Source organism: Polyodon spathula, chromosome 4 (genome assembly GCF_017654505.1).
Source record: "Polyodon spathula isolate WHYD16114869_AA chromosome 4, ASM1765450v1, whole genome shotgun sequence".
NCBI lineage: Eukaryota > Metazoa > Chordata > Actinopteri > Acipenseriformes > Polyodontidae > Polyodon > Polyodon spathula.
Window position 1 is genome coordinate 82,023,279 of NC_054537.1, and position 15,728 is coordinate 82,039,006.

The 15,728-nt window shown below is 41.5% G+C and overlaps 1 protein-coding gene across 4 annotated transcripts in view; it reads right to left on the reverse strand.

The window, feature by feature from the left end:
• LOC121314944 (vacuolar protein sorting-associated protein 13B-like) overlaps window positions 1–11,396 on the reverse strand; it is a 356,349-nt gene extending 344,953 nt beyond the window's left edge. For all 4 annotated transcript variants that reach the window (XM_041248730.1, XM_041248729.1, XM_041248731.1 and 1 more), the window contains exons 1-3: window positions 11,302–11,396; window positions 10,397–10,560; window positions 8,751–8,894 (exon numbers count right to left, since the gene is read on the reverse strand). In XM_041248730.1, coding sequence (XP_041104664.1) covers window positions 8,751–8,894; window positions 10,397–10,543 — 291 coding nt within the window. In that variant the 5' untranslated portion in view covers window positions 10,544–10,560; window positions 11,302–11,396. The remainder of the gene's footprint in view (window positions 1–8,750; window positions 8,895–10,396; window positions 10,561–11,301) is intronic.
• Window positions 11,397–15,728: the final 4,332 nt, after the last annotated feature.

Below are 15,728 nucleotides of genomic sequence, written 5' to 3' on the forward strand. Positions count from 1 at the left end.
AAAAGCAGACAAAAACTGTCAATGGCCCAGACAGGCTAAGAGAAGCCGGAAAAAAAAATGGATGCGGACATGAGCAATACGCATAGTCCTTTCACCACAGACACAACACGGGCATAAACAAACAAGAGAGCTGCTTCCACATCCAACGCTCAAAGAATATCAGAGACATAGTTTTTTGAGATGTTACAGTAATAAAATAATAAGCAGTACACATATTTTGAATTGGCAGCAGTTCAAAATTAAATTGGTTAACATAATTTAATACTTACACAGAACTACAAAAAAATGGCAAAATTACGTAAGCAACTATCTGAGCAATATCCCAAACAATTTTACAAAAGCTGGGGGGAGCAGCTTTAAAGGACAAACAAGCTTTGATAACGCAAAGCATAAAGAGAGGACGGTTTACAGTTCTGGAGAAACATGAAACCCTGATTTGCAGCTCCTGTAGTCATTCCGAGGTGGTGCTTAACAGTACCTGTCAACAGTGTAGATGCAGAACGATCCTTCTACTCTTAACAACGTGCTCAGGAATGACAGACGTTGCATCAAAAGTGAACTTTTAATATACATACCAAAACCACAGTTGTGTTTAAACATACATTAATAAAAGGCATATTGTTGGAAAATTCTCAATTTACAACCAGAACATTTATTTTAATTCACAAGGAAGGAGCCATGTCTGCGTAAAGGGGCTACTTGTGCTTGTGACTTAGTAATAGAATAGGGGTTTCCCCTTGTCTACTCTGAGAATCGCCCTCGCTGAGGTGAGGTGGAACCAATCGATCTCCAAGGCCAGGAAGCGAGGACTTCCCCCAAGAGGAAACTAAGGAAGGATAGGAGGATGAACCAAAGTCTCCCTGAGTGCGGGTGGGAGGAGCTGGGGGGCGGAGGTGGGGGAAAGAAACGGAGATCCCGCAACCACCTGCAGACGAGGCAGGACAAGCCATGCACATGCTTATACTTTGTGGAAGTAGTTGTCAGGACAATATTCTATATCTATGATTGTCAGCAGGTAGATGCAGAGTCTGCGTCATAGGATGACGTGCTCCCTAGCAACACATGGACGCCATTCCACGGAGGGAATTTTTGCCATAGTGTTATCGTTTCTGTTCTACTGAGAAACTTGTTTTTACCTTTCAAAACATTAAAATGGCCTACGATTACATGTATATAATTGGTGCTGTTTTTACTTTTTTTTCCAAAAATAGCATAAACATTAGTTTGTTTGTTTTTTCCAAATCGTAGCCTAATGCATAGTAGTAATTTCTGCATGTGAGCTGTGTTGCATTATTTGTAGTTAAAATAATACAGGCTACTTATTGACTACTAAAAACACGATACTAATAACATGCATCACCTCACATTTTAAATATTCTAATAAACTTTACTGTGATCGTAGTGATTGTGGAGTTCTGCTTTTGCTGTCGTTGTTCCGATATATATGGTTGTTGCACCACTAAAAGACATAACTCACACTTGATCACACATGTGCTTGCAAAAAGTGGAAAACCTGTTTTTCACTGTTGTTCCACAGTTAAGGAATATACAACATAAATGTTTTTTCTACTTATCGCAAGTAAAACTGGACATGTACTGTGTCCCAAATTTTATATTTTAAAACCTACATACTACAGTGCCGAGAAAAAGTTTGTGAACCCCAATGATAAATTCCATAGGTTTTACCATGATATATGAATTAGACAAACAATGAATAATTAAGATTCAGGGTATGTGATGAAGTGAGTGAACCCCTGGTTTTATCAGCCCAGAATCAGGTGTTTAAATAATTAAGTAGATCTTCAGGGATGAGTTTGGGAGGCCCCATCCTATATAAAGATCAGAAACTTTGTGAGTTTGGTCTTCACCATACAGGTGTGTGGAAACATCTGATGCCACAATCAAAATAAATCTCTGAGGACCTCAGAAAAACAGTTATTGATGCTCATCAATTTAGAAAGGGTTACAAAAACATTTCTAAGGATTTGGGGCTCTACCAAGCCACTGTCAGACAGATAGTCTACAAATGGAAATAGTTCAAGACCACAGTCACTCTACCCAGGAACGGTGATCTTACCAAAATCTCTCCAAGAACAAACCGGAAAATCATCAAGGAAGTCACAAAGAACCCCAGAGCAACATCAAAGGATCTGCAGGCCACTTTGGCCTTGTTTAATGTGAGTGTTTATGACTCAACTATCAGAAAAAGACTGAACAAGGACGGTGTTCATGGAAGGATAGCCAGGAGGAAACCACTGCTCTCTTTAAAAAGAACATTGTTGCCTGTCTGAAGTTCGCCAAAGAGCACACAGATGATCCATAAGACTTCAACAATGTTCTCTGGACAGACGAGTCAAAAGTAGAACTTTTTGGCCTCAATGAGAAACACTATGTTTGGCGAAAACCACACACTGCGTTCGAACAAAAGAACCTCATCCCAACCCGTCAAGCATGGTGGTGGGAGTGTGATAGTTTGGGGCTGCTTTGCTGCCTCAGGACCTGGACGGCTTGCAATCATTAATACAACCATGAATTCTGCATTGTATCAGAGATTCTAAAGGAGAACGTCAGGCCACCCGTCCCTGACTTGAAGCTGAACCGAAAGTGGGTCATGCAGCAAGACAAATATCCTAAACATACAAGCAGATCTACAAAAGAATGGCTGCAGAAGAAGTGAGCTGTCCATGCAAAGAAGCCCTCAAATATTACCAAGTTGAAGCAGTTCTGTAAGGAGGAATGGGCCAAAATTCCTCAAAAAGATGTAAGAGACTGGCCAAGAGTTACAGGAAATGAACAGTTGAAGTCATTGCTGCTCAAGGGGGTGACACCTGTTACTGAATCTAAAGGTCACATACTTTTTCACACATGGATATTGAATATTGAATCACTTGTGGATAAATAAATGTTGAAAAAGGATCATGTTTTTGTGTCATTTGTTTAAGCAGGTTATCTATCTATTATTATGACTTATTAGATTAAGATCTAATTAGATTAGATTAAGATCTAATAACATTTTAGGTTTGAAATATGCGAAATATGTGAGAATCCTAAGGGATTCACAAACTTTTTCTTGGCACTGTATATGAAAATCTATCTATGGGAAAATGAAGTCATACAAAAGGATTGTTGTAAAATTATGGAACTTTGGATTTTTTTCTAAAAACCTTGAAATAAAAAAGGTTGAATATCTCAAAACTGTTTGGAATACACATTACTGTTCTTCGTCTGAACGATTTACCAGCACATGTATAGTTTTCAAAGCCTTTGCCACCACTGCTCAACTATTTTTCCCCCGAAGTTCGCCACGGTGGCGAAGGATTTGAAATGCATTTGTGCAAGACTGCCAGCACATTCAACATGTGCTGGTAGATGAGTCAGTACAGACTGTTTAGCTTGATTTCATTTTGCCAAAATTTTTCATTTTGTTTTTTCACATGTGACTAAGTTTGGCATTTATTAAATGGGAATCTGCTATAGTGCAAATTAAATACAATATTTATGTGTATTTTAAATGGTAGGGTCTGGCATTATATGGCAAACATCTACGTGTTTTCCGTTAAAATACATGTCTTTTTGCTTTGCTGAAGTTTAGAACTTGTTTATAGTATTGTTAAGTGGGTAAAGTTTTTCCAGTGTGGCTAAAAAATGTTAAGTTACTTTAGCCACATTGGCTAACTAAATTAAAGACTTAGAGGGAATGGACCCAGAATCTAGTCTCATCTGTCAACAGGGGGGAATATACTAATAAAGTTCAGTGAAGTTCAATCTCGTCTCGATGTCACATACATTACACACACCAAACTAAAGAACATGTTGTCACAACCAACCCATTGAAGAGTATTGAGAGCTGAAACAAGTATTTTAACCAATTTCTCACATAAAGGAATAATCAACAATGTTTCACAGGATTATCATTATTTTTTGGCAGTTACGCAAAATGAAAACATAGCATAGTGGCCTGATTACAGCGTCATTTTTCCAGGTAACAACGTTACAGCCCGTTACGCTCAATAGCACTGGAGAGAACCCTGACTGATGCTCCGAGGCCACATTGGGAGCCTCCCAATCTACGCGGGAAGAGCAAAATCTTTTTTTTTTTTTTTTTTTTTTTTTAATATTAACTAATCTAAATTGCTCACCAAACAGGAAAAAACCTGCATCTTGGTGGTCCTGGCAGAGAGATGGCCCCCACTCCGGGCATGCTAGCAATACTTTGTTTAGTGGAATAATGTCAAGGAGAGAATAGCAAATGTAAGATTCCATCACTGAGGAAGGACTGGTTGATTTTATCTTTGGCTGCTGATGTTGCTACACCTATATGGAATGAATGGGAGAACGCGACTGGGGAGGGAAAACAGCTTTAGAATGAGCCAAGACAGAAGATTGAAAATGTATGAATTTAGTTGAAAACCAGTTCGCTGAATGGAGGAATGGGTAGACGGAAAGGTTGAGCTGAGGGAGCCAGACATCTGAATTGCATGATCTGTAAACTAGAAAGAGGGTCAGCAGTGTTATTAGTGATATCTGGAAGGTGTTGGGCTTTCAAAATAAAATTATTGATAACTGAAATCCAGACTAGCTGGTGAAAAAGTTGCATAATTAGAGGGGAAGAGGAATGGCCTTAATTAATAATATGAACAGGAGATTGATTATCACAAAAGATTAAGCTTTATTTATTTTATTTCTTTTCTTTGTCAAAATGAGCCTCAAAGATAGGCTGCAATGACAATGGAGAATACTTCAAGTAAGGCTGTGGATTTAAGCTGAGGAGAAAGATTTTAGATTTCTGGAGGCCAGACATCTGAGAAGCCAACAAGAAAGACTTGAGTTCTAGGAGTGTTTCAGCCGGAGGGGCTGTCATTTAGATGAAAGAGGGCAGACTGAATGTGAATGATCATCACCACTTAAACTGCACATATGTGAAAAAAAATGGCACAGCTGTCTCCCGCCAGAATATTTGATGGGTCTTACATGAAAAAGCAAGCGGAGCTGAAGAATGAATAGAAGAAACTGCAGATGACCGATTCCTAAAAAAAAGGAGTGTTGCCGAGAACAGGGGGAGAATAATCTGAGGCTGATGAGGAGACTGAAGATGGGCTGCCTTTGGACACAGAGGTATGGCTGCTGGACGCACAAACTCTGCAAGTGTTAGCACGGAGACTACTGAAAAAGAAAAGAGCATGATCAGGCTGAGATCAGTCAATCAGCGTATTACCCAATGCTAACCAAGATGCTGCTTTGGCTGAAAAAGCTTTATGATACTCATAAACAATGGTACCGTCAACGAATGAGTCCAGTTCGTGTCGTTGGCGAGCATAAACTTCACAAAGGACATCACGAAAAACAGAAAATGCAAACACAAATTCTCGAAGAGCAAGTTTTTTTACCGAGCTGAGGATCCCGAAATTTTAGAGTAACAGACAGATCTCCACAGTCAACTACCCTGTGATCCATAAATTCTGAGGTTGTAATAAGATTAGAGACCAAATTAATGTCTTTAACTTCAATAATATTGCATCTCAGTTGAGGAGAGGAAGTGTGGCAATGCTCAACTGAAGCAGAGGAGGTTCCTAAACCAAAGGCTGTTGCTACAGTGAAAACTGGCAACTCTAGAGTAGGTGTGGGAGTGGCTGAAGCAGTGGGAAGGACAGACACTGTTGTTGTTGTCATTGATGAGGAAGTAATGGCTGCTGGTTCCAAGTGAGTGATCCTGCGACCTTGCACATTAGAAATTGTGGTGGAAGGAGAATGATTGAGTTGCTTGATAGCGTTAAATATGATAACGCAAATCAGAGGAAGGATCAGATGAATTTGAAAACTGAGGGGTTGTAATCGCTGAATTGGAGGCGAGTGAAGTTTGCAATGTAGCAGGGGCAGACTAGTTTGGATCTCTGCTTAGATTTTTGAGGTGGAAAGACAGGCTCGGCTGATATGGATTTGCAATAGGAAACAAATAAAGCAACCCGATTGTTCCCCGCTTTAATGTGCAACCTGTTTTTGAAAATAGTCTTCACGATTTTGTCGATGAGCCAATCTTTGTAAAAAGGTTGCGCTGGATGTCTAATGCATTTAGAGTTGCGAAGAGGAATGGCAGCGTTCACAGCGGGATAAGCAGAGGTTGAAGCAGCAGCATTGTCAACTGGAGAGGAAACGTGATGGGTGGATTTCTTTGAACGTTTCTCCAGAGGATTATTTGTTGAAGGAAGACAGCCAGGAGAGAAAAAGTCTTCATCCGAGTCAGATGAAAACAAAAAGGTGTCTTGAGTGAGCAGTCATTTTTAAACCGATTGGTTTATTTTAAGATTAGGTCTGCAAGTCTGTGCGGTAACCGCAAACTGAAAAGCAATACAAGAAATAGGAAGCTGGCTACGGTAATTAAAGGTTGACTGACAGATATTTTAGCGGGATGACTCAGGGGAGGAGTCCTGGCTCAAGCCCCCCGAAATACACAGGGTTCTACAACAGTTATTTCAGTTTTCACATTATTTTTTTACATCGGGCAAGTAATACATCTTAAAGGTAAGCATATTCTAATTTAAACTGCTGTGGTTAATGCTAACAAGCAAGCCAATATCAATCGGAACGTAAACAAACTTTTCACAAATTCCAGTCTGATTTGAACAAATACATTTTAAAAAGTTGTGTTTGGGAACATTGTGCAAAGTAAACAGTAAAATTCTCACTTTGCAATAAAAGACTGAGGTACATGAACAACATAGGGATAATGTTAAACCATCTACCTGTCATTTTTTGTTATAGTTGTCCAATGAAGCCATCAGTTATTGATTCATTTTAATCTGTACGTTATTGTGTTTTGCCTTTAATTGCTGTTTGGAAATTATGCATAAGTTGGGCTTTATGGTATTAATGTAACTATTGTTTTTAGCCAGTGGCAGGTTGATATAAAGTAGGCATGTGACACTATAAAATTTTGACGGTATGAAAACCACCATAAAATATACCGTGGTTATCGTCATACCACGGTATAATTTCATTTTTTTGTAATCCGTTTTTAAATAGCTATTTAAAAAATACACTGTGGTCAAGTATTTTTTTTAACAAAAAAATAACTTTACTTTAAAGTTTTAAAACAAAAGTTAAATTGCTGTAGTTAAATTTCTGCTACAAAACTTGTTGAGAAAATAAAAAGTTTCCATCAATTTGAAAAATGAAATATTACAGCAGAATGTCTGTATTTAATTATACCACACTAATGAACTGATCTGGCTTTGAAATCGCCATTTGCAAATGAAAAAAGTGCTATACATTGTACAAAAAATCAAATTACAAAGGCAGGGGGTTGTTTTAATAAATTTGCACACACCTAATATACATAATGTAATTCTGAACGTGTACATAAATTTAAAATATGTTAATGCATTTACAGCAAGTTATTTTATTAAGAAGGAAGTTCGCTAGTTAGTGTGCTGTTAACACCAACACGACTGCATACTTATTTTATTACAGTATCTGAGTTAAATGGAACAGCAAGGCAGACATGTTGCAGATATGAAGATTTACATTTTAAATCCACAGTGTTTATTAGGCAGCCAGACATTGTCTAGATCTGCAGAAATGCACATTCACCATTCAAATTTCCTCTTGTGCCGGTATTTAATTAGAATGCATATTGTATGTTCTACATTGTAAAGATTATAGTGACTCCACTAAAAATAAGTTTAAAAAAAAAAAAAAAAAAAAACACCTGATGAAAACACGCTTTCTGTGTGCTAACAGCCTGATTTTCAAGAGGCAAGATAAAAATTAGGTTGCAAAGGAGGGTAGGGTATCTACAGTAATACAGTACAGTTTACACATACTACACAAAAAAGAATTTGAGTTATATTTTCCAGGACATTTGGCAGTTTACTTAAATAATATACATAATAATAAAGTTGTGTACTTACTGTTCATAAGCCACTTCTCTCGCGTGAATTTTTAAGAATATATTCTGTGATATCAAGCTATAATCCTTATGTAGCTGTATTTTCTTTATGATGCAGTAGCAATACGGTACGATCTTGGCAAAACCAAACTTGCAATGCAATTGTTTTGTTTAGCACTGGGACAAATTATGCAACTTCAATTAAAACGTATTCATACGCGTCACAGAATTTATAAATGACAGTATAAAAACTACCATGCAAATGAAACCACTGCATTAATGAGGCATGAAATAAATAAAAACATACAGTATTATAATTTCTTCAAATTAGTGTTCAAACTATTTTCTTGGAGGGATCTGCTGTTTGCACAAAATCTCACCCGGAGTTTATGCTGTACTGTAATCCTAGACTTTATGCACATGCTGAGTCTCTCAGCTACTACTGCTACGAAAACATAGTAAAATATTTTAATTTTTGATTGATTTAAATGTAGCGTTCTATAATTTAGAGATTTATTTTTAAGGTTTGCCGATGGACAAATGGTGAATACAAAACCGTGCCAATACTCGGTAATCATGGTATAGAAAAATGGTTGCTGTTTCAAAACCGTGGCAGTTTATAACACTGTTTACCATAAAACTGATATACAGTGACATCCCTAATGTAAAGTATAATAGTGTAATCTTTTAGGAATTTATGTGTATTTGATTTTTAAAATGTACTGAAATGCCCATCCCTAATATGAAGGCTGGCTGTCTGTATGTCCCACATCTAGAAAATCGTATGTCAACTGGCTAAGGACCCTTTCGAAGTTTTGAGTATTGACAGAGTATTAAAAAAAGCACAATCAATAGCATTACTAACCTGTGCCCCTTCCTTAAGTTTTAAAATGCACTCCATGGTGTTGATGGTAATGACCACTGGTTCGGAACCTAGTTTTGTCCATGGCACATGGATACGCAGCTCATGAATGTGTCCACTCAGGAATGTAAAAGGCAGTTTAAGTTCCTAAAAAACAAAAATAAAAAAGCATTTTTAAAAAACTTGTCAATTGTGATTCAGGTTGGCCAGGGTGTCCTCAGCTCACCACGCACCCCTGTAGTCTGGCCTGCGGGCTTGCCTATAAGCTACCCAGAGCTGTGCTGTCCTCCGACACTGTAGCTCTTAGGCGGCTGCATGGTGGGTCTGCAGTGTGAAGGCACACGCTTCGGAGGAAAGCCTGTGTTCGTCTTCACCGTTCCCGAGTCAGCTTGGGGGTGGTAGCGGTGAGCTGAACCTCAAAATAATTGGCTATTCCAAATTGGGGAAAAAAATTATAAAAACAATTTGCAACTACTAAAAAAAAAAAAAAAGTACTTGCCCAGAGGACTACTGAGACACAGACATCAACTAGTCCTCATCAGACTTAATTCGCCTCAGGTGAGCGGGCGTTCTAACCCTGCACCATGCAACACAAGACATCAATTATACACTGTCACCTTTGTGTATCTTTCCTGTTTTTCTTGTTGACTCAAAGACCAAAAAGAAGAAAAACATGTTCCCTTAAAGAAGTCAGAATCAATATTGAAGCCTTTTCAGTCCCATGGCTACACGGGAAACTCTTTTGTGAAAAACTGAATGCTCCATCTTAAACTAGAATAAACTACTAAGAACTACTTTGGGGTATTTAAATTATGTTAACAGGTGTAAAACTAGGCTTTTCAGAGTATTAATTCTTACTAACAGGTTTACAATTACATGCATCTGTAACTTAGCAACCATATGTAAGTGCTGAACACATGGCTAAGTGTAATGTTAATATTGTCAGCAAAAGCTAAATCATGTGTTAACAGCTGTACCTTATAGTAACATTATCCTGGAAAAACTGTACAAAGATTTTTCAATTTTCTTAAACACAGATTAGTCAAAAGGTCTAAACAGCCATAGCCTTAAGAAAAATCACCAGATGTGTTAGCGTCAGAAAGTAACAATGTGGAAGACTTTAGTTGTAGGGGACGAGGGGAGTTTCGGATCAAGTTGAGTCCAAATGTGGTTGAAAGGTGATTTGTCTGGCAACCAAGTTGGCTAAGGTATCAAATTAAATTTATAATTAAAGTTCGGGAGGAGGGTCACACACCAATCTCCGCGTCACCAAATTGAATCATTCAGTTTACACATTAGATAATTAATATTGTTAGCCCTATAAATATCCTCTTCACTTACCTCTCAGTTGTGTTTGGATTTCATCGTAACCTACCCTTCTCTACCTTTCTTAAAAACAATTCTATGTTTTATCAATGGGGGTTTTTGCCTCGTCCACTCGGCCAGGCAACGAGCCCTCAAACCAAGTTAGGTTTGATGCCAAATGAAAGTGTATATACAACATAATTCTCTTTAAAATCGCACTCCTCCATATTGTTTGTGTAAAAACATCTAGGCCTTGTTGGACGATTACACACACAATGTCCTGTGTCATTCTCCCCTGCAGATGAAGTCACAGCACTGTGCTGCTTCAAGGCAGTATGACATACCTGCTCTAGGACATCCAGCTTTAGATCCAGTTTGCTGAGAACCACATCTCCTCCCCACAGTGACAACTGCAGGTCTGATGGTTTCAGGTTTTTAATGTAGCGATCGACATAGCTCATCAAAAGTGGAGTAACGTAAGACTCCAACATTGTGGAAAGCCTTGGTGCTGGTGATGTAAAGAAAGAACATATCAGATTCATACAGCTGAGCTGCTTACACCTTTTTGCTTTCACGTGATAACTTCTAACTTTAAATTGATTAAAGAGCAATTATAACAGCATGATAATAAATTCACAGACATTCACTCTAATTAAATGCCCTGGTCAGTTGAGAGTACAGTTCATATTCTATTTATGTTTTTCAGTGCTGTGTACAGGGTGCGAACTAAAACATTCAATAACTTGTTATCACAGAGCAGATGGGTCGCTTTTTGCAGACGCTTTCAAAAAGCTCAAGTCTGTGGATCCATGTTTTACCAAAACGTCTAAACCAGTTTCTTAGTTTTCACTAGTCTTTTGTCAGTAGCAGTCGGATTCAAATTAGTTGTAGTGGAGACAGGAGGAGCAGGGGTCGTTCCATGTATTCTGTTACTCAAATAAAACTTTGCATATACACAGACATTAGCTTTTTCATTTACCGAGTAGAATCTAAAGTCAAAGGTATAAACATAATAAAAAATACGACATAAAGATAATTCAAGCAGTTGTACACCACAACTATTCAGCAGAATTACTGCAGCCGTTCAAGATGTGACACATCGTCCTGTTTACCTCCTTCCCTACAATTTACACGTCACTGTTTACTGATTTGCAACACCACAGTGTGTGAACAGCAGAAACAAACGATAGCGAGTGAAACACGCAAAACTCTACAATCTAGTTATTCACACAAGGTTTTTTATGCTTACTTTATTTAAAGCCACAGTTTCTAGAAGATTCACCTGTCCACGATCTTACTCATTCCGCAACAGGCAAATGACAACAGTACTGCCGCTCTCTTCCGTACTGCACCACTTCCGCCACTATTAGGTCATTTCCTATCGTGATGCAAGCAGCGAGTTGCGCGTGTCATGCTGGTAGTTTTGTATTCAGATTTGTGTCTGGCAAAATGAGACAGACGGATTTGTCTCGTTGATGGATAAAGCTATTTTAGGAAGACTAATGCCTAAGACTAAAGGCTGTGCGATGGTGTCTCGTTTGTGTGGCTTGTGAGAATTCTGCACATGTCTGTGGAATAACTTTTTATAAAATGATGACGTTCTTGCAATAGTGTTTTGTCAAACCGGTAGAAGGCAACAGGCTGGCAGCCCGCTTACTGTATTTCTAAGTTGATTGTGAAACTGAATTTCAGAAAGCAGACAGTGGTGGTTTAGGTGCGGGACAGAATACTGCACTGTGCAGCTCTGCAATGCTAGTACTGTACTGCGGTAGTATTGGTGCACTATGTTAAATAGAGCCACACAGTAATGTTAATTTTACAATAACTTAAGTGCATTCTACTTTTTAAATATGTTTAATAGCTTCTAGCTTAGCTGTAATTATTAAAGCACCTGGTCCATAGGCGTACACCAGCCACTGCACCACTTCTTGCTATGTTATACTAGTTCAGAAAACTGGAATCGGGAGGAAAAATGAGTAACCAATGACCTTTTTATCCGAATGGTATTTTATTATTAAACATGTACATGGTTTTACTGGAAACTCATCAAACTTCATTCCACTGCAGAGTAATTGTAGTGTCATTATTCAGCATGCATATTGTTTCCACTCAATTCTACAAAGGTACTACCACAAGGCAGTTCCAATCCCAAGAGCTTGGACATATAACTGTCACCACAGGAGCACAGTAATCTGTTTGAAAGTGGATAACATTAGTCAGTGTTCACATTCTTATAATTGCAGGTTTTACATAATGAAATCAGGAGCAAGGGATGAGCATTTGCCTATAGAACACTGGTAATCTTGGTTCCCTTTCAATTCGAAGATGACCACCAAAACAATACTTTTGGGATACGCCTGCTTGACAGATATTTACTGAGCATTTTATATCAAAGCTGCCGATAGGCCCCTTCATGGAGTGATGTCCTCGGTCCCACCTCCCGAGGTAATTAATAGTCACTGCACGGAAACTTCAGTCCTCGGTGCCTCAGACCCTTGGTTCTTCGGTGTCCTCGGTACTCTAGAGCCTCGACTCCTCGGTGCCTCTGCGCCCTCGGTGTTCAAGTGCTCCCCGACATCGGTGACTTCCTGCCTCAGTGCTCTATAGCATCGGTGTCTTCGGTGCTTCTGCATCCTTGTGCCTCGAGGACTATACGCCTTACTGCTTCGACGCCTTCAGGGCTTTCAAGCCCTGTACATCGGCGTGCTCCATCCTCCCGCACCCCATAGCCTCGGTGCCTCAAGGACTCGACGCCTCTGGACTTCGACGCTTTTGAGGCTTTTAAGCTTTGTGCTTCAGTACCCTCAATACCCTCGGGTCCCTGGTGCTCCATAGCCTCGATATCTCGGTGCTTCGATGCCCTCTGTTCCTTGAGGACTCAATATCTCGACGCTTCAACGCCTGCTGCACTTTTCAGTACCCTCGACCCCCAATGCCCCAGAGCCTTGATGCTTTGACATACTCGGTGCCCCAGGGCCTCGACACCTCGGTGCATCGACGCCCTCAGCGCTAAATCACTTTTTGCATCAGCACACTCGATTCCCTCGAGGTTTGTGGTGCCTCGGTGCTTTATGGCCTCGATGCCCCGGTGCTTTGCCTCCGTCGACGCTCCAGAGCTTCAGCATCTCGATGCTTTGGCTTTCACCCGTGCCCATCCTGCAAAAAGAACCTGCCCCAACAGGACAAACACACATTGTGTGTCAAGTGCCTGGGTATACAACACACCTCTACTGCCTTGGCAAATAGGACATTCTGCACTATCTGTGCTGTTTCCAAGCAGAAGACCCTGCATGATCGGAGGGCACAGTTCATGGGCGAAACCTATCCGTATAGCCTGGATGAACCATCACATCCAGGTCTCCCCCCTCCGCCTGCCTTCGAGCCCAGCGCGCAGTATACCCTGCACGCAGGTTCCAGCCCGTCAGGGCTCAAAATCGCCCTTGAGGGGTAGGAAATAAGCAAGGAATGCTGATCAGGCAAGGGACATTGCCGAGTTAATGGGCCAGATGGCCCAAATACTTGAGCACTTTGCCAGGCAGCGGGCTCTCTCCCCTCTGCCTGCCCGAGCTCCACCACCAGCGCCTGCCCCAGAGCACACCCCAGCCCCACTGGTGGTTGCTCCGGATGTTGCGGAGCAAGACGTGGTGATGAGCGAGGAAGAACTTGACACGTTCTCCATCGCGATTTCCTGGGATGAGGAGTCCAGACACAGGAGACGGCACCCAGCTCTGAGCTTGCCACAGAGTCCTAGGTTTCATCACCCTCAAGCTCAGTTCAGGTGCTTATGGAGTGAGCCTCCAACTTCCTCCATGTTCCCTGGAAGGCAGAGTCTGAACAGTGCAGGTCTCTGTTCTGACTGGCGCAGGCTTCGACCCCACAGCCCTTTCCAGTGTTCCCAGTCAAATCTTCCTGGCACCGCCCATCCTCGGTGCCCAATGTGTCCAAGAGCGGGGCCGCACTGGCCTCCTTGGAAGTCCCCTGCATTTTATTACAGATCTCTGGCTTCCAAGGGCAATCACGATCACATCCGTGAAAGACCCTCCGGATTTTCAAGGTGCATGGATGCCATCATAGCTCCCGTGTGCCTGCAAGGAATCAGGGTGATGACCTGGGCGACTAGTTGATCTGTTCCCAGTAACAGGAAGGAGCAGTGGCCCACACAACGATTGTGACAGCATCTATTGAGGCTGGGTTTCATCCTCAATGATGCCAAAAGCCAATTAATTCTGGTGCAAAGTACGGTCTGCTTGGGTCTCCGGTTGGATTCCCTTACGGTGCAAGCCTACCTGTCGAACGACAGAGTAGCTGCCACTCGCAACTGTCTGGCCCTGTTTCAATTGGTGTTGTGCCAAAAATTACTGGGTCTGATGGCCACGGCTTCATCTGCCATCCAACTGGAGTTACTTCAGATGCGCCGTCGGCTGACCGTGTCTCACTTTTGCGGGGAAGCACTACGCTGGTGGAGGCAAGCCCCTCACCTGAGCAAAGGCGTTATGATGGGAGTGATACACAACCAAGAAGTGGTGATGACATACGCATCCAACTCCGGTTGGGGGGCGGTTTAGGAAGGCAGAGGAGTCCACGGACCCTGGTCAGGCCACTGGGCATTTCTGCACATAAATACACTAGAGCTGAAAGCAGTTCACATCGCGCTGCAAAATTTCCTCCATCTGCGCCAGGACAAACATGTCCTTGTCCGCAAAGACAACATGTCAGTAGTTGCGTACGTGAACCACCAGGGAGGACTTCGGTCCCCAGGATTACCCCGCATAGCCTCACGGCTGTTGATCTGGGCAGAAAGGCACTTCCTGTCCCTGCAGACTGTCCATCTCCCTGGAGTGGTGAACTGGGCAGCGGACCTCCTCTTGAGGGAGTGTCCTCACCAGCAGAATGGCAACCGCACCCTCAGGTGGTACAGCGCATTTGGGAATGCCTCAGGTAAGCCCAGATCAATCTCTTTTCTGTGGTTCTCCCTCTGCAGCTGCGGAGGTCCACTAGATGTCAACACTCTAGCGCACAAATGGCCCAAAGCACTTTTTGTACGCTTTCTCGCCTATACCGTTGCTCCCTGCCTTCCTCGAGAAGGTCAGGAGAGAAAAGTCAACAGTTCTCCTGGTTTGAAAAATCTGGTTTTCAAACCTCTGCCAGCTGCTGCTGGGCCAGCCCTGGGAGATTCCGCTACACATGGATCTCCTCAACCAGGCAAAAGGCACCCGCCTTAGGGCTCCCTAGGCCTCCAAGTGGAAGTATTTTCAAAATTGCTTTATTTTACAGTTTCTGCAAGATCTGTTAGAAGTGGGTAAATCCCCCTCTACATTAAAAGTATACCTAGCAGCCATATCTGCATGCCATGTCCCCATTGACTCAGTATCCCCGGGCGCTCATACATAGCGACCCGTTTTCTAAAGGGTGCTTGGCGGTTATGTCATAGTATTAGAGGCTCTCATTAAGGCTCGTTTGAGTCTGTACATTTCATAGAGCTTAAATAGCTCTCTATGAAGGCATCCATTCTATTAGCTGTCATTTGAATCAGTCAGTGGAACTAAAGGTTTTCATCCCCCTCCCTTTGCGGAGGAGACGGATCGGAGATTTAATGAGAGGTTATGTGGATGGAACGAGAGCGCTACGTCTGACCAGTTCTTTGTATGTCATGGTGAAAGGACCCAAGGTCACCTC